At 27.1% G+C, this 22,835-nt stretch overlaps 1 protein-coding gene across 1 annotated transcript in view; it reads left to right on the forward strand.

The window, feature by feature from the left end:
• Positions 1 to 22,835, forward strand: part of LOC100162825 (neurotrimin-like) — a 244,680-nt gene that overhangs the window by 66,105 nt on the left and 155,740 nt on the right. The window contains exon 2 of the mRNA XM_029489793.1: positions 9,588 to 9,685. Coding sequence (XP_029345653.1) covers positions 9,588 to 9,685 — 98 coding nt within the window. The remainder of the gene's footprint in view (positions 1 to 9,587; positions 9,686 to 22,835) is intronic.

The raw sequence follows: 22,835 nt of genomic DNA on the forward strand, positions 1-22,835 counted from the left end.
ATTGCGTATTGACGAGTTTCATCTTTATAAAATATGGACTTTGGCATTTTTGGATTAGTATTATAGATTGTTTAGACCGCTTTCCCTATTTGCTCAAATAAAAACAACATAAAACCCGGATTTTGGTTATTTTGATAATAATAAAATCGTAAATCATAAAATAATAATCAAAAACGATTATTAGTTTGTATAATATCATTAATCCATTTAAGTATTATATAATATATAGCTATAATTTTTTAAAAGCGACGATCAGCTTTTTGGTTCCACCCATAGGTATCGGGAATTTTTAAAATTTTATAATCACTTTTTAATTTATCTCATAAAAAAGCATTTTTAATTTCCAAAATCTAACATCTAATAATCTCTGTTTTTGTTGGTCTAAGAAATTTAATAAATACCTTTATTTTTATTTTAACACGTTTAATTTCCATGTCCACCTATAATTATTGTTTGTTATACGTTTCAGCCGTTTTACGTTTAAGTATTATTATACGGCATAAATTCGATTTCTAGCTGTAAATAACACACAAACGATTCGTCTTTTATAAAGTGTAGTTGGGTCATTCTCGCGCGTGATAGGTACAAAGGTCGAATACACAGGTACTTATATAGTTATATCGATTAAACAACAATAAACATTATTTCATTATATTACGTTTATACAATTTGCAATAATAATACGTAATCGGATCAAAAATTAAATGAGTAATTATAATTTTTTATAAATATTATATAATAAGTCCTGTTTTATTTTGTTCGTCACGTATCGGTAAAATAGTATATTATTATACAGAATAATTCACCAATCATACTTAGCCCTATATTTTATCCTTTAATTATGCCTTTATTTATATTACGACTTTTGTAATTCTTAGGAACCTACAGGTACTTAAAGACCATATTTTCATATACTATTAGATATTTTATGTCATTTTAAGAGTGTCCTGAAGCAGCACAAACTTCTTTTTTTCAACGAGAACTGCCATTTTTACTGTAAAATGTTAAGAATTTCATATTTTATTTGAAAACTTTGATATAATATTTTATTCGAAATTCAAACGAGTAGTTTGTTCGAGTTATTAAATTGTATGTTTTAAGTATAATAATATTCCATGACAATAGATTTGAAAGTTAGGTATTTAAGTATTGGAAAATATGGTTTAAAAGTAAACTCCAAAAATCAGAATTTCAATGAGTGCTTAATAAATGAATAAAATGGGGTGCTCATGCCTGGTGGTTTACCTTGTGTACCTACGTATTACATTAGTGGCGTCATTTCAGCTTTTAAGAGGGGGGGGGGCAACATTTTTGACCGGCCCAAAATAACTGAAAATAACCGCTCGCTAACAATTACATTACATTTGCATTTTTATCTCAATACAAATAGCCTTCTTACATAATTTTATACTTACTAGTTAGTATCAAAGGTTACTATTATAAGCAATAATTAACCTATTTTTTTGAGAGGTAAATAAATAATTAATACATAACATGTAGAGGGATACTTAAATATATTAACTATTAGCTACTATATGCAGGCCCAAAACAAGCCCGACAGCGGCCCGCTAATGGCAAAGGGGGAGGGCAAATGGTGTCCACTGTATTACATTGGGCAGGTTCTACTCATAATATGTCATACTACTTATACTGAGCATATATCAGAGTAGGTTTTAAGCGATAAATATCAAAACCTATTATATTATAAACATTCGTGTTGTCTAAGTGTCAACACAATTATTGGACACGACCCCTGTCACCCAAATACTGGGATTACATCGCAAAGACATTTTAGTTGTTTTTTTAAATTAGGTTTGTCAATAAATTTTAAATATTATTTGAGTTTCATTTATTATATCGTTATCCAGTGAACACCACGAGAAGGTAAACACAATATTTATTATACTTACAGACTTACAGACAGTCGTCGGGAACTCATATTATCTACCGATAACATGTTATTATATGTACCTATTTATCTAGCTAACAAATTAATGACATGACACTATGTCACTATAATCTCAGACGTCAGTCGACTATCATGAAGAAGTTTCTACATTTCCATAACAGTTAATTACATAACTGTATAAGTAAGTATAGTCGCTAGTAATGACTAATGAGTTTCGAATTTTGCTTTATTATTCAATGGAAAATGATATGTTTTTCAATGGTTAGCGGAATAAAGGCAGAGTGGTTTTTAATCAATATAATATGAACAATTTTGCTAAGAAAAACGTAAGCAAAGATTGAATATTTTGTTGTTGATGTGTGAAACGTACGTGTGTTTTGCTACCTACTTCATTCACGTCTAATTCTTAAATGTTGAACGAAGAGGACATTTTAAATTCTGACCACTATCGATATGATCACCATAATTTATTCATGTAGGTACTGATATAAAATGAAATCATCAAATTATTTGTGATAGGTATACATTTTTAAATAACTTCTATTGGTTTAAAAAATTATTTAAAAGTTAAAACCTATTGCCAATTTAATTTTGAAATTACTATGATGTCTCGTTCGAAATGGGTTTTTTTTTGTAGTCACCAAATATATTACGACTGTCAATCATCAACAATATTGACTTCACTTTGGAACCTGTATGTTTTACCTAAATGCATATTTAAAAGATGTTTATTAGAATTACCAACTCGTGTTATGCATTAGATAAACAAAGACAATATTTATGCTGTTGTTGTAGCACCCTCTCAACAGTCTCAACTACATCGTATTTTAATATTATTATTATTATCATTATTATTATTATGATAATTATTATTATTTATTATTGTTTTTGTAGTCATTAATTATTATTACAATAATTATACTTATCTTACTGGCCACACACCGATATCACATCACTGTTATACACATTTTTATATAAATTGGTTAATATACATATATGTGCTGTTACTCGTCCATGTAATTTTTTTAATATAAACATTGTAGCTACTAACCACGATAAGAGTAGGTAACGTTAATTTTTATATTATTATCAAAATCAAAGGTGGGAAAGTTAGTGAAAATAATTAACTGTGGCAAATTAAGTTAATTCAATTAAATTGCCTTCAGTTAAGTTAAAATTAAAAAAAAAATTAACTAGATAAGTTTAAAGTTGAGATAGAAAATAAAATTTACTGAACTCAGTTAAAAAATTTTAATTTGATTTCAAGTTATAATATTTTTAAGTCATAAACTGCCCTTTATTTGGAATTACACAGAAATTTATCAAGACGTTTTACGCTGTGTGAAAAAATAGATTATTACGACATTGATAGGTAATTAACTATAAAAAGTTAAGTTACAACAATAAACATTTTAACTGAATAATTTAATAAGTTAACAATAAAAAAATTAAATTTTTTACTTAGCTTTAACTTTTTAAGTTTTAACAAGTTAATGGCCACCTTTAATCAAAAGCATATTACATTTACATTTTAAAGTCATGCTTCACAGTAAAATAAGCAGATAAAAATATAAAATAATTATTTAATACATATATATAAATTACACGAGATGATGGGTGACTATTGACTATCTTTACTATCTTTCACCCAACGAACATTAATAAATAATGATTAGGCATCGTTTTATACCTAGTTCGCGACCCGAATAGGTACGTTAGTACGTTACATAATATAATATATCACCAGGTTTACACGATATTACATTAGAAAATACTATTGTCATAATTGAATTTTGGTTACGCGAATATAATTTGGATACACTCGAAATACTAACAATTGTATGATTTTATAACTTAACTATATACATAGCAATGTTTTGAAAAAAAAAAATGTAAAATATTATGAAGAAAAAACGAAATTAAGTCATTTTAAAATCTACACCCTAATTGTCAAACACCTTGTTAGGATTATACGTCTTTTATATAAAGAGCCGTCATGACACGCACTTTATACATTACCGTCATCTACCTGATGAGACCTCCAACATTACTTTCTGTTTAATCAATGTATTTTGCAAGCAGTTTAATTTACTCACTATGCACTTGAATAAATTTAACGAGGCAAAAAAAATATATAATATTAGAGACAAAAGAAAAAAGAGAGTTTAAATACGGAGTAAAGTTAATTAATTAATTATTTTTATAGTTACAAACAACAATAATATTATGGTCATAATAAGTACACTTGACTTTTGCGCATTTGTTCATTGTTTTCGAGTTTGTAATGAAGTCTATCGATTGTAGTATATTCCACATTTAACGCCAGACTTCAGGAATTTTAATTTTTAACAATGAATTCTAAATATGTTAAAAATTACAAATGAAATGTACACTTTGTCCCTAAAGAATCCTATTTAAGGCGAAACCATATTTATTCCTTTTATGTATTATTTAATATTCTAGCAGATACATTTTATTTTTACCATATAGTAAAAATGAAAATAATTATTGTTTTCAGTATAAATACAATTTGGATTGAACCACTGATAATGTCAATAGAAAAAAATCGCTTGTCACATATTATAGTTACACAAAAGAAATTTTTTCAAAAAAATCATATGATTAATACTTAAGTATAACTCATTATTCACTCATAACTTAAAGGTACCTGTACCCTATATACAGCGGTATTTTATTTTACTGAGAAGTACATTTTCTGAAAACCTTTAAGGCACCCGGTTCCGATGCCATCTTGTCTTCAAAAATACACTCTGCGGGAATAACGATACCGCCATGTAAAACCAACCAAATTTTATAATTTTTTTTTTAATTGCTAGATGGAAATATTCTACAGCCCGCATCGATCTCTGTTTTTCAATATTTTATTCTCAAATTTTAAGTACAAGATAAAAAGCAATTTTTACAAATTTTTTAATACAATTATTTGAAATAAAATACAAAATCAGAGATCGGTGTGGGTTGTAGGAAGTCTTCTTCTATCAGATAAAAAAATAGTCTTCAAAATCTGACAATTCTATAGAAATTTACAATTGTACAAATATACAATTGTATACAAAGCCTGAGAGTTATCCCCGTGAAGTAATTTTTTTCGATATAATACACCCCCCCCCCCCACCCTAAATAGGTATCGGATGGTAGATTAGTGGAAAAGTATTATAATTGAGGTGGCAACTAAAATATAAAATTTTATTGAATTTTGGAAAATTTGAAAAACTGGCACTGGGACAATTAATTTTGAACTTTAATTTAGTTTAGGATAACTAAAACCAATATATTTATATTTATAAATACAAATAATAATAATATGGTAAATTTTTTTTTCGAACATTAATAAACAAAGGATATTGACATTTATTTTATATGCCATAATTTATTAAAGAATCCTTAATTATATTTTTTTAATGCAGCATTTAATACTCACATAACCATATTATGAACCATATTATCACATGTTGAATATGTACAATCTGCATGTTTGACAAAATCATTTTAACAGTTTTAATAGCTTAACATTTAATGTACAATAAGCGTCTTATTATATTTATCACCAGTAGGTATGGTTTAATGCTTATAATACTTTAAGTTATAATATATTTCCACGTATTAAATATTATTCTTTGAATCAATTGAACAAAAGGCAATTTATAACAATGACTTTCCGCATGCTGACGAAAATATTAGAGGGGTTAGTATGACAAAAACATTCTCTCGACGTTCCATTGTTTACTTGCTGTGTTACCCTTCTTTGTAACGTCGTAAAAGTTACGTTGTATATAACGCACTCACACATACACATTCACACACACACGCCTACCCATGTATGTAGTATGTACGTATAAGAAGAAAGAAGAAAAATATAATAATATTTATAGCAAGTTTTTAGTGAGTTTTAATTACTCAAAAAATTGATTAAACTTTGGCAACGTACCTACCACAGAGAAGTTTAAAGAAATTTAAAATGGAAGAAATTAACAACCATGTCAGAAACTTACTAAATTGTCTAATTAAATTGGTAATATTACGTATAGGTAATAATGTAGGTAGGTATTTCAAACTTTGTTAGAAATTAATTTTAAACCGATATGATGGCATAAAATTGAATTATATTCCTTTATGTCTTATTAGTACATAGCAGTTACGGGAATAAGTTTTCATTATTTATTGAACTGATGGCCGTACCAGATTGCTTGTCAATCATTGACGGGCATTAACCAGATGAGATAATGTCATAGTGTATAATAAGTCTGTTAAAGTTTAAATACCAACCCCAAAATGTATTTTATTTTTATTTATTACATTTGTCGGGTTTGAATAACATACAGAAAACATAATAAACAATTTATGATGGTGATCTTGCTTAAAAAAGTTTACTGTTATTTATTTTAATTTAACGATATTATAATATTAACCATCAGATTTCGCCAACAAATTCTGCAAGCGAGATCTAACTTTTTCTTAAGGTACTGACTGACAATATTATTATTATTATTATTATTATTATTATTACTAAGGCCCAGATTTGAATGGAAATTAGTCCCATAGGATTAACCTGCAGGGTTTGCAGGAAATACTCAAGTGCAAAATCTGTTTCATACATCTAATAATTGAAAACATAACTTTTAATTTGCATTTTTGCGATTTTGTTTGCTTAAGAATTGTTTAAACCATTTTTGGGTCATTTACAAGGATATTATTGATGTTAAAATGTTTTTTTAGAACATATTTGGATAATTCTTAGAGCATTTAAAAACGGGCCATAATTATTACATATTATTATATTTATATATTTTTGTACTTAGGTATTATAATATAGGACGTATCTAAGCTATACTGTATTGTATAATTTAAATACAAGTAGTTGCTTTGGGGGATTTTTTAGGGGGATATTTTTTTCGATTACCTAATATTCATATACTTACAGAGAAGTTTCTATTCAATAATAATAATAATAATAATAATAGTATTGCACGTTTTGTTAATGATCCGCTGATATTCTTCAGTACCTACCTTCACTTTCTGTTGTCGGCGATCCATAATAATAATATGATAGCTTCCGAATGATATACTAGTTAGGAATGTATAAATAATTTTTTTTTTTGGTGGGAATCAAGTTTGGCTGCTCTGACCGTTATAGTTACATAATAAAAAGTATATTTAGTAATTAGTATTTACATATATATTATGTTGGTTACACGAAGATTTTCTTTTCATTTGGTTTTACAACAAAGTTTCTCAAGTTTAAAGTGTATTTTTTTATATTGGATAGATTCGTTTTAAACATTTAATTAGGTCTTTAATCTTCATTTTCTTGTTGACCAGGTCTGAATGAGTAATCCAGGTTGAGTGCGATGACGTGGTGTTCGATAATATATGGTCTTGCGAGTATATATTTTTCGGCATTCTGATAAGAAGTGCTTGATTGAATGTATTTTGATCAACTACTGATTCAATAGTATCTAACTACCTATACTTGTTACTGTGGGGATGAGTATTTTGTATAAGCTATACATTATTTACAATTGTTTCAATATTATTTTCCTTTTCGCTACCTATATTATCGCATAGGTACATGTAGTAATGTCATACATTTATCATAATACGATTTGTTTTTGTAACCAAAATGGAGTAACATTATGTTTAAATAACATAACAACCTATATTACTTTGATACAGTTTAATGGCTAAAATATTAAAGTTTAATAGTCTGACCGTCGATTCACGTGATGTATGAATATTACTGTAATGTATTGTGTAGTCATGTGTGTTTTATAACTGAATCAATTTTATGAATTCTGATTTCTGAATGTGATATAAATTTTTGATAATGGGACAATGGTGTGAAAATTAAATTTATAATTGAAGCAAATGATTTATGGAACCTCGAAATAATTGTTATATAATATCGTACTTTAATATACCTATATATAATCCATACGGTTATATATAGGAATATAATATTTTATTATTATATTCATACTTAAAAATATTCTCTACATCCTAACCTAGTTACCTACGACCTAATAATCTATACACTAAAAAAAAAAAAATTAAAAAATTATTTTTTTTATACAAAAAAAGCATACATATACCTACCTATAATTATAAATTAAAAATAAAAACCTATATACATTTTGAAGATGTATTGCAATTATTAAATAGGTTAAATAGGTATGTAAACATAATAATAAATATTGCACATAAAATCGTCGTTGAAACTTTTAATTGCGTTTATTTCCAATAATTATCCATAATCACGTATTAATTGTATAAATATATTGTCATTATATTATTATCACTGTAAGAGATCGACCAAAGTTAATATGAAATGCTCATCTATATATTTATAAATCAATTTTCAATCAGTTTAACAATATTCATACATCAATTATTCTCTATGCGCATGCTACTCGTAAAAAAAAATGTCGCAATGATATAAATGACCAATTTGTAGTACAATAATAGACCGTAACCATCAGGTTATGCTTTGCTCAATTCTCATAATCTATTCGTTCTTCAATCTTCTCAGATGCAACCGTCTCTTGTGACGGCTAACGCGCTTAGATAAATCGTTTTAATATTATATTGAGTTATGCCATCTGAAAACATTTTTGTGATGTTTTCTCGTACATTGAAAAAATATAGTAAGTTTCTTACCATATAAACTTCGAAAGCGTTTTAAAGGGTTGTTTTTCGTTTAAATTTATAAAAGATTATTAATTATATTATAAACATAAAATACGATTAAGTGCAAAGCGTATTTCAAAACGTTATTATATGAGAATGGCCAACGGTGCAGTTGGTCAGCATATAATAGGTAGTCTCAAAAAAAAAATATGCTAACAAGTCTATAAAAAAATTGTGCATGACACATGTATATTTTTTAGAATTTTGTATCCGATATGAATTACATACGAGGAGCCTTATACTCAATTTTTAACTAGGTAATTAGTTAAGTTTTAACTATAAAAATTAAATAATTTATACATTTTTGACTAAAAATTATTTGCAAGTTTTGTGATATGAAGAATTTAGTCAACATTTTTACTTCAAACGCTTGTAAAAAAATCTGGCATATAATTGAATATCCTTAATAAATTTAAATATTTATTATAAATATTATAAGGAACTTTGTTTTAAGCTTTTAAGAATTTTGAGAGAGTGAACATTTTTTTTTACTGATATCAGTAGAAAAAAACTAAAAAAAAAATCGTAAATATCAAAATTAATGTCTACAAAAAGCTCAAAAAGAGTATACATTTTATAAGGTATAGAATATAAGAAAATAAATATTTGATAAAAATTACAATTATGTATAAGTTTTTGAGTTAGTTTACCAAAAAAAAACATTTTTTCATAAACTGGTTTTGTGTAAAAATACACAAATTGTCCTTTATTTTTATTTTTTTGAAATTTTCGAAAACTACTAGGAATATTTTACTTTTTATCTAGCTGACAACTGAAGCGTTTTTTCTACTATAAAATGTGTTTATAGACACAAGAAGAAACCCATCATTGTAAAATCAATACATTTGCTCTCCTCAGGAGTCAGAATCTAAAAAAATAACATGAAAATGAATATAACATATTTATAATAATATAAAAAAGCATTTACTTATGGTAGTATATTATAATAATTTATTAATTCATTCTTTTTCAGAAATGCCCAAATTCGCTGAACCGATAACAAATGTTACGGCTCCGGTTGGCAGAGAAGCAACAATAGTGTGTATTGTGGATGACCTCGGTTCTTATAAGGTAAAGTGCAGTGAACTATATTAATCATTATATATATTTAGTGGAAAAAATGTAAATGTTATTTTACAAACAAATGTGTAGTTTTCAATATTTACATTTGTGTTAATTTAAGTTCTAGAATTTAAATACTATTTCATGTTTTACTTTTAACTTGATAACCTACACTCGAGGGTAACTTCAGTAGTTCTGGACATAGGGCTTGCATTTCTCACATATTTTTTTATGAAATGTTATGAAAATAAATCTTTCTCATTTCGCTTGAGTGATATATACAATTTGTAATCACTTTTTTTACCACAAAAGTAGAATCGTTTTATTGCGCATAAAATGATCTTTTGACTAACTATTCTGTCTATTAAAAAAAAAGTATCTATATACATATAAGCAAATTAAGTACTTAAAATATTGATGCATTGATACATCAGGTAAATAAAATGAAAAAAGAACAGTCAGGTTTTTATTAGGGTATATTGAGAAAAATATAGTTAAAGTTTAACTACCTTTGTGTGCTGTTTTCGAATGATATCTAGTACCTATCATATTTGCAAAATGATGTTTAGATTAGCATATGGTGAATTTTAATTTGATAACAATTCAAGATCTCAATAAATGTACCACAGTGATATTGATATCGAATATAAATATATTTTAACAAAAAAAGACGATAAAAATTATCTTGTTAATGAATGATTTTTGTGAATATGTTTTAACCAAGTCTTGGTATTGTTAACCTTATAGTATTAGAATATCTTGGCATCCGATTCCATTTGGGAATTGAAATTTTAGATTTCTGTGCACGCAGTATGTATCACATAAAAAACATCAAAATGTCAAAAAAATCATTTATTAACTGTTTTATTTTGTTGTAAACTCTGGGAAATGTTATAAATATAATTAATATTAAATTGCATATCGTTCTAATGCAGAATATTTTTCTGAGAATTTCATTGTATAAAAAGTTGGACAAGTGGGTATTGCCATGCTGTACAGAAGTTACTAGTTGTAGAGTTGTATAAATAATTAAATATAAAAAACACTGAATTTTCAAATATAGTAAACAATTTAAAATCAAACGGTCATAAATTATGAATAATACTGTCCGGTGAACTATACATTTTTGATAAACGTAGAAAAACTTTTTCAGAATCTTCTGTTAAAATTCCTAATTTTAGCTATAAAAATAAACATTTTTATTATTTTCTAATTCAAAAATATTTTACACGTTTTGGGACTTGGATGAACTTTGTTAAAATTTGAACTTTAAATAAATTAATATAAAAAAAATCACATAAATGTAGCTTTAATATTTTGAAACTGCTATTAAAGCAATTTATGAAGATCCTTGCATTAAATTGTCAAGCTTTTTTATTAAGTGAACAATTTTTATCGACAAAAAGTTTGAAAAATTTATGAATTTTGCAAAATTACTCAAAGCTATAAATTGCTTATAAAGTTGTTTACCATACATAGAAAATGCTAATATAAATATTTGGTGAATACAAAAAATTGAATCAATTTTTTCAAAAATTGGTCTTCGTATAAATTCCCATTATTTCTTTATTTATTTTTTTGTTTTTCTCGACGCTTTCAAAAATTACTGGGAATTTTTATTTTTGACCTCATGAATGCACTAACTACATTCACTTTTCTATCAGAAATGATTTTGAGGTCAAAAATAAAAGATAATTGTTACTACCACAAATGTTGATGACACACATCAATAAAACACACTGCATTGTAAACATAAAGCTATGCTCAGAATCTAAAATTAAATTTCGAATGACCAACATTTTTTGGGTCCACTATCCCCACATTGTTACACCTAACTAATTTACTACGAATTCATTCGATTCATTTTTTTTAATTGATATTCTTAAAACAATATTCTGCTTAATCTAATTCTCAAAATATATGATTTCATATAACATTCAAAATGGTAAAAACTTAAAATTATAACGTTGAAAATGCTGTTCAGTATAATGATTTCATATTATGTAAAAATACTATTTATTTAAATTTCTAATTTTCAAATATTTTGAAGCTTACAATGTATTACCTATATGAAGTATTTTTTTTAAAACAGAATTTTTCTATTTTTATTGTTTAATTTTTTTCTTATAACAATGTACAATGGTAATTTATATTTCCGAAGCACAATATTTTCCCAAAAATGTCATTGTATAAAAATCGAAGATCGAACCTATAGTAGTTATCTATTCGCGTTATTGCTAGATATGGCTTGTATTTAAATTAAAATTGTATATTTTTCTGAATGTTCTAAAACATAATTTCCTAGCAAAAAATTTGCTTCATACACCAATGAACGTGTATAATTCCAATGCTTGTTCATTTCGATAAATATTTTACGTTTTACTATAATGATTTTCACACGATAGCGTTAACTTGTCTATAACGATTTGTCAACTGCTGTTGACATTGTGGCGTTTACCGGAGCGGCTAAGGGTTGAAAACATTATAAATAAGCTCTTTGGTGACGTTCTGGTAATTTGATTGTCTGCAGACGCCATTCCTTACAACAATACAGTCCGAACGGATTTTGCAGTTTTATACCGGTTTTGAGTGACGTCCATCCAATTATTATTATTTAGTCAAAAAATCATCCATACACCTAGGTATAAAATATAATATAATATACAATACCTTCGGATACACCAGCTGTTTAGAGTTACAATTTTTCCCCACACCGTGTCACATTAAATTACGATAAAAGAATAGTAACATTATTATATTTTGTAGGGTGTCCGCATTACCACCGTCGGTACTCTGCAGCAATACTGATGAAGACTGGCCAAAGTTATGAATAATATTTTTACTTGGTTGAATCAAGTTTAAAAAAAAAAAAATAAATGAATTATACCATAGTTTTTAAATAACTTAGCTAAGTTAGCTACGTCAACAGCTTTTAATAATAATAAAAACGAATCAATATATTAATTTGATTTGATGTGAGTTATTTCACGTTCGATTAATGGACACTGGTGTTACTTCCGGGTGACATACTTGTCAAAGGTTTCAACAAGAATTATAATAGTAACTCTACTGATTTTACAATAATATATAATATACACGTATACATTTGCTACATTATTTTTAAATGATAAAATATTATAAGATTTTTTTCACTAATTTAACTTTAATAGGTAATATTTAAACTTCGGAAAAAAGTAAATATCGGAGATTAGTCAGTAGCATATTATGTACAGTGTACACTAAGTCATATAATGACACACACACACACACACACACAATATATATTATATTATTATATAATAATATACCTATACTGTGACGACAGCGCACCCACGTTTCCGCTATAATGAATATTATTAATTATTATATATAAATTCTCCCGAAACTTGATAAATTCATTATTTCCGCGTTCTACTATTATAAGACCACGTGATCCCGATATTCTGCGTTGGTGGGTTGTAGGGTTCGGAACGTAAGTCTCCGTGCTCGACGATACATATCAATTATCGGTTAATTTGTGTTCGATGGAATAGCTGTGTCCTTCATAAGTATAATAATATGAAAGTATGCCATGTATAAAATATATTTTTACAAATAATATTTTGTAATCAAACCGAATATTATGTGTGCTGCAGTAGCGTTGAGTGAGTCCGGAATACGTTGAAAAAAAAATAAATCAGACCTATAACACACCAGAAATTAATAAACCGTAAATTAAACACCAACCGCGATAACTTGGTTTGTGGTAGTTAATGACGGTTACCTAATTATAATAACAATTATATGTATAGGTGCTTAAAATAAAATAAAACAAAAATATTAACAGCGATACTTTTCTCACTGGCCATATAGCGCAACTATAACCCCTACTAGTTTTCGAATTCCCCCATGCACACCGTGCCTGGCAGAATGAGACAAATTAAACATCGTCTCATATTTATTTTTATACTATAATTGGATAGACCGATGGATTGACCATGCCACGTCGGGTTCGCTATCGCTATGTAGGTATACCTAAACAGATTAATAATAGTAAGGGAATAATAACATCATACGCGCTACCGTCAATAAGCATCGGTTAGGTCAGGGATCATCAATTAATATTTCTGGAGGGCCAATTTATTAATCACGCCTTTATGAACTCAGAAACTTTTCCGGAGCCATGAAAACTTAATGTACGCATGTGTTACGAATCTCCTTGGAGGTCCGTGCACAAATAAAACAACGAACACTTTCGAACTATAGGTTACTTTCTATATTACTTGAAAAGAAAAACTTACAATACATTTAATGAAATAAAATGGTCTGACAATAATAATGCTCTGGCGCGAATCACAAGGTTCCGTCTACTGCTCTGAAATGCCACTGCACTCGATGCTATACGAGCCGTGCCTGTAGCCAGCGCTTGCCTGGAATTGCTGTCGCAGCAATTTCAGACAGTCGCCGTCGTACAATACTATCTTATACACTATTATATATATATACTAACTAATATAGCCAGGGGTTCTTAACAATGTTTACCCGAAGAAAGTAAAAACAATATCAAAAAATAAAATGAAAATTAATAAAAACCTCATTTAATTTACCACAAAAAAAAATTTTAAAATAAATTTCTTGCCTGTGTACAGATAAATTTTGTCTACTGGCCGCCATTTGGTGATCCCTTGGTTAACTAGACGTGGGCGCCAGTGGCTGAACTAGTTGTAGGTATTTACTACCTACTACAAAATTACGTCCTCTAAACTGTCTCAAGATTATCCACAGTCAAACAATTTGTAGAATAGTATTTAATTCCATTCATATGGTGCTTTACGCATAGTATTATACATAATGACTGAGAAAATTACAAATGATTAGCATTACTAGGCGACTGGACATTTTACATTTTATCTTCCTCGAGATCTTCCTGGGCTATGAAATGCAAAGAGAATTTTTCAAATCCGACTTGCAGTTCCAGAGATTACCTTGACCATATAACTGAATGCTTACGTCTTTGTAAATTAGTGTAGATTCGACATAAATATATATTTTGATTAATAGCCTGCAAAATTTGTAGCAAAAGACAATCAATATACGATAACGTACATTTATCAGATCCATAAAATGTTTTTAAAAGTTTAAAATTTTTTATTTACCATGAGTCGGTGACAGAATCAATGGTAATCTATAAGAGATATTATTATACCTTATAGATATTATATAATGTGCAAACATGAATCACCAGCGCAATCAACGCAATACATTATACATATTATATATTATATTTATTATTTTTGATACATTCTATGGTTTAACTACTGTACCTATTGCGTAGTGCGTACATATTTATTTTAGCAATTGAACGTTTTAAATTTAAGAACGCATTTTGCATCAACCGTCCCTTTACAAAACGTATAGGTTCGTTATTGTTATATTTCAAAGTTAATATATTATACAAATATTTCACGTATCTACGTCTCATTGTATGATACTAGGTATTATTTGTGTTAGGTAGTAGGCAACGAGAAACCATTAAATCATAACAAGAGGCCGGATAAAATATCTTACTTGTTTGAAAATTATAATAATTATATTATAGCCGGAGAAAAGTATAAAAGTATAAAAGTATCAAATAGTAAACAAACGTATTATTTATTGTTCAATGTATATTCGTTTTAAGTGGTTTCGTGTTAATAACTTTTAAAACATATAAACTCAAAATTAAATTACGCCACTCATTATTTATTTTATTTTTCAAAGAAGAAAATCTTAAGTCATGAAAAATTAAATGTTTTGAAATTTTTAGTGTTATACATTTTTATTTAACTGTGACTCGAAAATATATTATATCCGTCGTAAATTTTGGAGTACCATAACGACTTGCAGGTTTTCATAGTTGTACTTTTGAGCTAAAAAACAAATTTTTAAATAATAAATTACTTTGCATTCGTTGAGTAGATTTTTTTTATAAGACTCATCTAAATTTATCATTTACTCATTTATTCCACTTGTAGGTTTTTCTTTTTTGTGTATTGTTTAAAAAATCTCGGTATAATAGTATAATACAATAATATGATAATAACAGAATTTTCGTTTTATGATATCTCTACATGTAATATTGTGATAATATTATGTTATTATAATGATCAATGATCAAACGAACACGCAGGAAGCAAATATAATATAAGGATAATATTATAAGGAATAATACATTATTAATATGAATAAGCATATTTAATAGTGAACACATTAACTTCGTATACTGTAATAATAATAAAACATAAATACATTAAGATAGGTATATATTTTTTTATGCACTTGTTGCGTCGATTCCATATAGGTACGTATACGTCGTATGTGGGAGTTTTCTCGTAATAGTATTACAACAATGTCCGGGAAAGTCTGTGATTTCTCACGTACTCTCGACGTGGTAAGAGGAGATTTTTATTTTTTTTTAGACATTTTGAAACGAAACAGTTTTGGTGATGATAATAATAATAACATGGTAAATATATCATGGTGTAATCGGCATGGGTTTTACAGGTAATATTCTATTGAACAGAGTCTGATATAATAATGAAATATTTTGTTTTTGTTTTAATACAATATGTATTGAAATTACCGTCGGTGGTCGTATATAAATCATTCACTACACGAATAATATTATCAGTATTATTTAGTAGTAGTAACAGTTGGTAGTGGCAGTAGCTGTTCTACGTAATAAACAATTAGGTAAAAATAAAAAATGCTGACCCGACGGCGAAAACTCAATTTACATACTTATTTAATATTAATGGACTTTCGTCTGGCAGTATGCGGCACGCTCATAATCGCATATTATCTCAAAGTCACTTGGAAACCACAGGGTAAAATCGTATTATGTAAATATATAAATTAGAAACAAAATCATTTTCCGATATAATTGTTATTGCGCACGAGAAGGAGTATTACTGGGTATATACTGCAGCAGTATCTATTTTGTGGTTTATTTACTTCCCCCCCCCATTTTTGTTGCTATCGTTTTATATTGCAAGGAGGAAATCAAAGAGTAGGGATCGTTTGCCACGCGAGTCGATATTTTGATTACACGCGTTGATACCACCGAGCCATTATGCGGCCTTTTAACAATGGAAACAAAATAGTTTCTTACTGAACTCGAGTTACAAACGTTTAAAGATGTAGGTACCTATGTATAATGTATATATATATAATATATAGCCACCGTGCAGAGAGTACTTGCACACCACTCTCTTGTGAGCTACTTCTGACAGACGACAATCGCGCAAATGCGAACCCGAAAAAGAGTAGGTATATAAGCAGGCAGCAGCTTGAACGGAACTCGTTGTAATTTTTCTCTTCGAAAAGGAACATTCATGAGACGGCCAGGAAGTTATATATAAAATAAAAAATGTACCAACTCATCAGCACGATTAAAATGGGTTTATGCTTTTATGAAAATATTAAAATAATTAAATGTGTACACCTCAATACAATGCAAAATCTAACTTATGTTTCATTGCTTCAAGTGAGTTACGATTTTTTATGATAAAGTAGTAAACGAAAGTAATTCGAATTCTATACCGTTTAACAGTTGTATTAACAACCATGACGTTATAGTTTTGAGTTTGGATGAATAGACGCATACACATTTTTACTAAATGGTAACAATAATTAATTTTATAGACTCTAATTATTAAAAAAATGTACGTACAAATTTTGAACTAATTGTTTCTATATTCATCATTTTAGATTCTGAACGAAGTGATGAATGTATTGATTTTACAATGATGTGTGTTTTTTTTTTTTTTTTTTTTTTGTGTCTGACGACAACTTTTGGAGCAGTAAAAATGCTTCGATTTTCAAAAGTTGTACCTTTTCTGAAAGGAAAGTGAATCTAGTTGGTACTTTGGGGGGTCAAAAGTGAAAATTTCCCAATACTTTTCAAAAGCGGCAGGAAAAACCTTAAAAAAATAACGGAAAAACGCGAATTTTTACGCAAAACCAATTTTTGACAAAAACGAAAACTTAATTTTACTGTAACTCAAAAAATAATTATTGTAAGCACTTGAAATTTGCAACAGATGTTTATATTAGCGTTGTCTATACAGGGTTAAATTTTCAAAGTGTTTCGACTTTTTTTGAGCTATTTATAGACAAATGAAATTTTCAATTTTTCTAAGTATTTTTTTTTAAAATAACGATAAAAAATTTTTGGTTGGATAGAAAACTTTGAAAATTTAATACAAGGTTTCTTATAAGTTGTTCTCACAGTGATAAAAAAAAATCCAAAATCGTTAGTCACAATTTTTTTTTATAAGTGCTTAAAGTTTAAATTTATACGAAATATGTCAAAATTGCGAAAATTTGCAAGTAATTTTGTGGTTGAAAAATCGTAAAATTTTTTTCTTTTATAACTAAGCTTTTAAAATTTGGTACAAGGTTCTCCATAAGTTTTTCTTTAAATATCTGTAAAAAAAACTCAACCGGACTAAGACAAAAAATTTTTAGGAGTGTTTGAAATTTAAATTTTTACAAAACCGCATTAAATAACGGTTTAGCCTCAAACGATTTTTGATATTTGTTATTATTCAAAAAGTATGAGTCGTAGACACTTGAAAATTTTACCAGTTGTTTAAATTGACATTTTCTTTATATAGTTTTATTTTCAAAATATTTCACTAATTTTTAATCTATTTATAGGCAATTGAAATAATCGATTTTTTTTGATTTTTTTTTTATAAATGTTGATAAAAAAAAATTAGCTGGGACAAAATACTTGAAAATTTAATAGAAGGGTCCACATATGTTGTTCTAACTCCCATTCAAAAATTATAAAAATACATAGGCACAATTTTTTTTTATAAGCATTTAAAGTTCAAATTTTGACTAAATACGTAAAAATTACGGCAATGTTCAAATAATCTTAAACAGAAATTCATAAAAGTTTTTCTTTTTAATTCTAAGATTTGGAAATTTAATACAAGGCTCCTAACATATTTTTACAATAGCAGTTGCAAAATAAAAGGAATACATTGTCACAATTTTTATTTATAAGCATTTAAAGTTCAAATTTATACGAAATATGTCAAAATTGCGAAAATTTGCAAGTAATTTAGTGGTTGAAAAATCGTAAAAATTTTTTCTTTTATAACTAAGTTTTTAAAATTTGGTACAAGGTTCTCCATAAGTTTTTCTTTAAAAATAATATATCCTAGACTGACAAATCATCTCCGTTCAGAATCGTTTTTCGTATACAATGATATAATATCATTGGATTCAAATTTAATTCCATCCATTACAGTAACCCACTTGTAACCTACTGTACAGCAGAGCGACATCCACGACTTACCCGCCTTTTTTTTTTTTTTTGTGAATGTTAATAAAAGTATTTTTTTATAGAATGTATAAAAAACATATTTTCTTTTTTTATTATTGTCGATTTGGTTGACATTGGGTTATCGGGCAGATCAGTTACTAGCACGCATCAAATCTTCACGTTTACACGACTTCAATTAAAGGAACAATATCTTAATATCAAATTAAGTACGTTATATACTCAAATACTTTTAAATTGAATTTAATTAAAATCTCAGAGATTGATACAAGAAAAGTTTAGAAAGTATAAATAGCTTAAAAAATATAAATTATTACTAATACGTTTTAAGTGTGTCAAGTTTTTTTTTTTTTTGTGAAAGTTAATGAAACTACTTTTTGTATGGAAGGTACAAAAAACATTGTTTCTTTTTTTGTTGTATCGTCGAGTGTATAAATCAATTGTTATGCATTTACTGAATAATGAAATTTATAAAATTTATACTTTCAACAGAATACTCATTTACATAGAGTAATAACTAATGACTATCAACCTGCGGACTTTAGAACATGTATAGACGTATAAACGCTACACGCTTATTATGTTCAAGAAATATTTAATAATCAAATACTAAACTCGACGAAAACTGCGAAATAAATATTTATTGTGTGGAACGTACGAACTTAAATATATAGTTGAATAGTTATTATACAAAATAATATTTATAACAAATTCATGTCAAAAAATATTTTTTGAAAACATTTCGGAAGAGATTTGAACCCTCTAACATACCTGGGCAAATACCATATTTTATAAAAGTAATTTTAGTTATATTCTAATACTATGAAATACTGTGTTAAGTATAAATTATATTTTAAATTAGGGAACTTTATGTAGGTACTGATGCTATTATTGCTATTTATATTTTTGCGCGCGTAAGCACCGGTGCGAAAAATATAAATCCATTTGTTAAGGCAGCTTTGATGATATAGTATATAGCAAGTGTTTAAAACAAGAATAATTATATTAATTACTAGCATAACTTTTTATGTTTACCACATGCGTCCTCTTATGCATTACATTCACAGCAATATTTCTAAAGATTTTTCAATGTAGGATGTCTATGTCAGATTTTAATATATACGTAGTGCCTTAATGGTATAATATAAATGTGCTTTTTAAGATTGAGTATCGACAATTACTTATTGTTTTGAAATACTGTGGTAAAAACTGTGGTTTTATAACGAACAATGTTTCCTAGCGAAATCTAGCAAATCCCTAGAAAATTGTTGGTACTGGTTCTATAGTTCTATAGTTACAACTTAATGGACATTAATATATTATTATTGTTACTAGCATCCAGTTCGTCTTCGCCAGAACCCGAACCAGAATATATCGTAAATACCAAAACAAATTCAGAGGATTGTACAATTACATACTTCACGGAGTATTTTGCTAAACGTTGTGTTGATAATTTTTATTGTCCATACTGTAAAAATATAATGTTGACTGACAAAGAAGACATTGATCAGAATAAAATTTTTAATTTTATACAAGACTTTTAAAGTACCAGAGAACATAGTCTACCAGGAAATATTATAGTTTACTGTACCTACCTATATTATAAATTCCTGTTTGGGCACTACTCTGGGTTGGACCCACCGTGTCTAAGTGTAAGTCCAAACCATTCAATGACCCACCCAAACACACATAAAGTATTTCATAAAAATAGGTCTATCTGTTGAGGACGAGTTCAGTGACATACACGTACAGAAGAAATATTTATTATATAAAGATTAATTATTGACAATAGCTATATTGTATAGATGTATCATGATATTATATTGAGGACATTAGTTACAAAAAAATAAAATATATCCTATGATTTGATATAATATTGTAGTACTCTATTTTAAATTTGGTCAATACCAGTCTTTGATGTGTTAAACATAGTATGTTACGTTTAAATTAACAGAGTTTAACATACAATAAATCAACGATCAATCAAAGTAATACAATTCTGGGAAAAAAAAACCAACACGTCAGCAGTGTAACGAAAAAGCCTATTCTAAACGCCATGTGATCATAATATTTCTTATTATGTCATGTGAACTAACGCCTAAGTTACAAATAATAATTGTACTTCAGTCGTCATGTAAAAATCTTTTTCAGTTTCTACGATATGGCAACTGTCGAATATTGTAGTATCCACCAGTGACAAATGATATTGTGTACGAATGCAACGAATACCAAAGGTGGAAAGTTAATGAACATAAATAACTCAAGTTAAGTTAAGTTAAGAGGACACAAGATCGATAAGTTAAAAATTAATATAGAAAATAATATTAACTTAACTCAGTTTAAAAAAGTTTAATCTATTTTTTTTTTTTTTAGTATGTAAATCACATAATGAATGAATGTGTCCTTCTATAGTGTCTAATTTATAAATTAGAATAAACAATTTTATTGAACTTTTATCATAATGTACACTATATGCCCTTTTACTTTTACTTTACTATTTTTTCTAATTTAAACTATACTCATCTCAAATTAATAATTTCACAAATATATTTTTTTATATCATAAAGCAATTTAATATTATAAGTTATATAACATTAAAACATAATAATAATTGTCAATTTATAGTTTAATATGATTAATTTTTTAAAAACATTTAAAATTGCAACTCGCATAATATATATTTTATAACTTAATAAAATATTATATAAATATACACAAAGTTATCATATCATGAAAAAGAACAGAAATGTTTGTGTTTTTGTATTGGATTATTTTTATTTTATACTGATATACTAATATTTATGTATAAAAAAAAATTTCAAAATATTTTTAACTTGATGGATTTTTTTAAAATCAACTGAGAAAGGCTAAGTTATTTCAACTGTAAATTAAACTAGTTAAGTTAAAAAGTTAAAAAAAAATTAATTTTTTAACTTAACTTTAACTTTTTAACTAGTTAATGCCCACCTTTGACAAATACAGTTTACTAGGTAGTATAATGAAAATACGTAGTCATGATATTACACTGGCATCTATTGTCTTCACTGGCCCGCCAAGCTAATTATTGTTTTGAAAATAATATATTTATCAACTGCTGTGTTATTTATTTCATATAATATTGTTCGAAAATAGTAAGAAAATAAACGTACATGTATAAAGTATACATTAATTCAACATAGGTTATTGCTATCGTTGAAAATTATTATTTGTCGATAATCCACACTGGTTCCATGAAAACTGTTATTATAACTTTAGTTTCAAATTTTTTTTATATAAAACTGTTATAGTTATCTAATATTGTTTTGTATTTGTTTCATAAGTATCGGTAGCTAATCTATAGAACATTGTCAAAAACTTCATGACAAAATTACTAGAAATAATATAATGACTTTTACACGTTAAAACACTATAAGTACAGCATTTCCTAATCTAAAATAAAAAGTCAGTGATTTGCTACCTAAATCCGTATTTTATAAAAACGTATTTTCATCGATTAAACTGATTTTTTCATTACTGGCTAATAGTTGTTACTTATTAGTTATTACTCTTATTAGTAATGACTAACATTTAGTCAAGGTAGATTATGAACCTTTATTGTTTACCCAATTTTAGTCAATAGTAATAAAAAAGTTTGAAACCGATTTTGAATACCATAAAAAATCGAAATTGATATCAATAATTGAATAACTTTTTTTTTTTTTTATTGAACAAAAATTTTTATTTACGATCTGTATTTACAGAAGGTATTTGTTCTTTTTATTTAATGAATGCGTCAGAAAAATGTAATTGTGAGTTACATTGACGATTTTATAACTGTAGACATATTAAACGATGTAGATGTAACGC

This window comes from Acyrthosiphon pisum, chromosome A2 (genome assembly GCF_005508785.2).
Source record: "Acyrthosiphon pisum isolate AL4f chromosome A2, pea_aphid_22Mar2018_4r6ur, whole genome shotgun sequence".
NCBI classification, from domain to species: Eukaryota; Metazoa; Arthropoda; class Insecta; order Hemiptera; family Aphididae; genus Acyrthosiphon; species Acyrthosiphon pisum.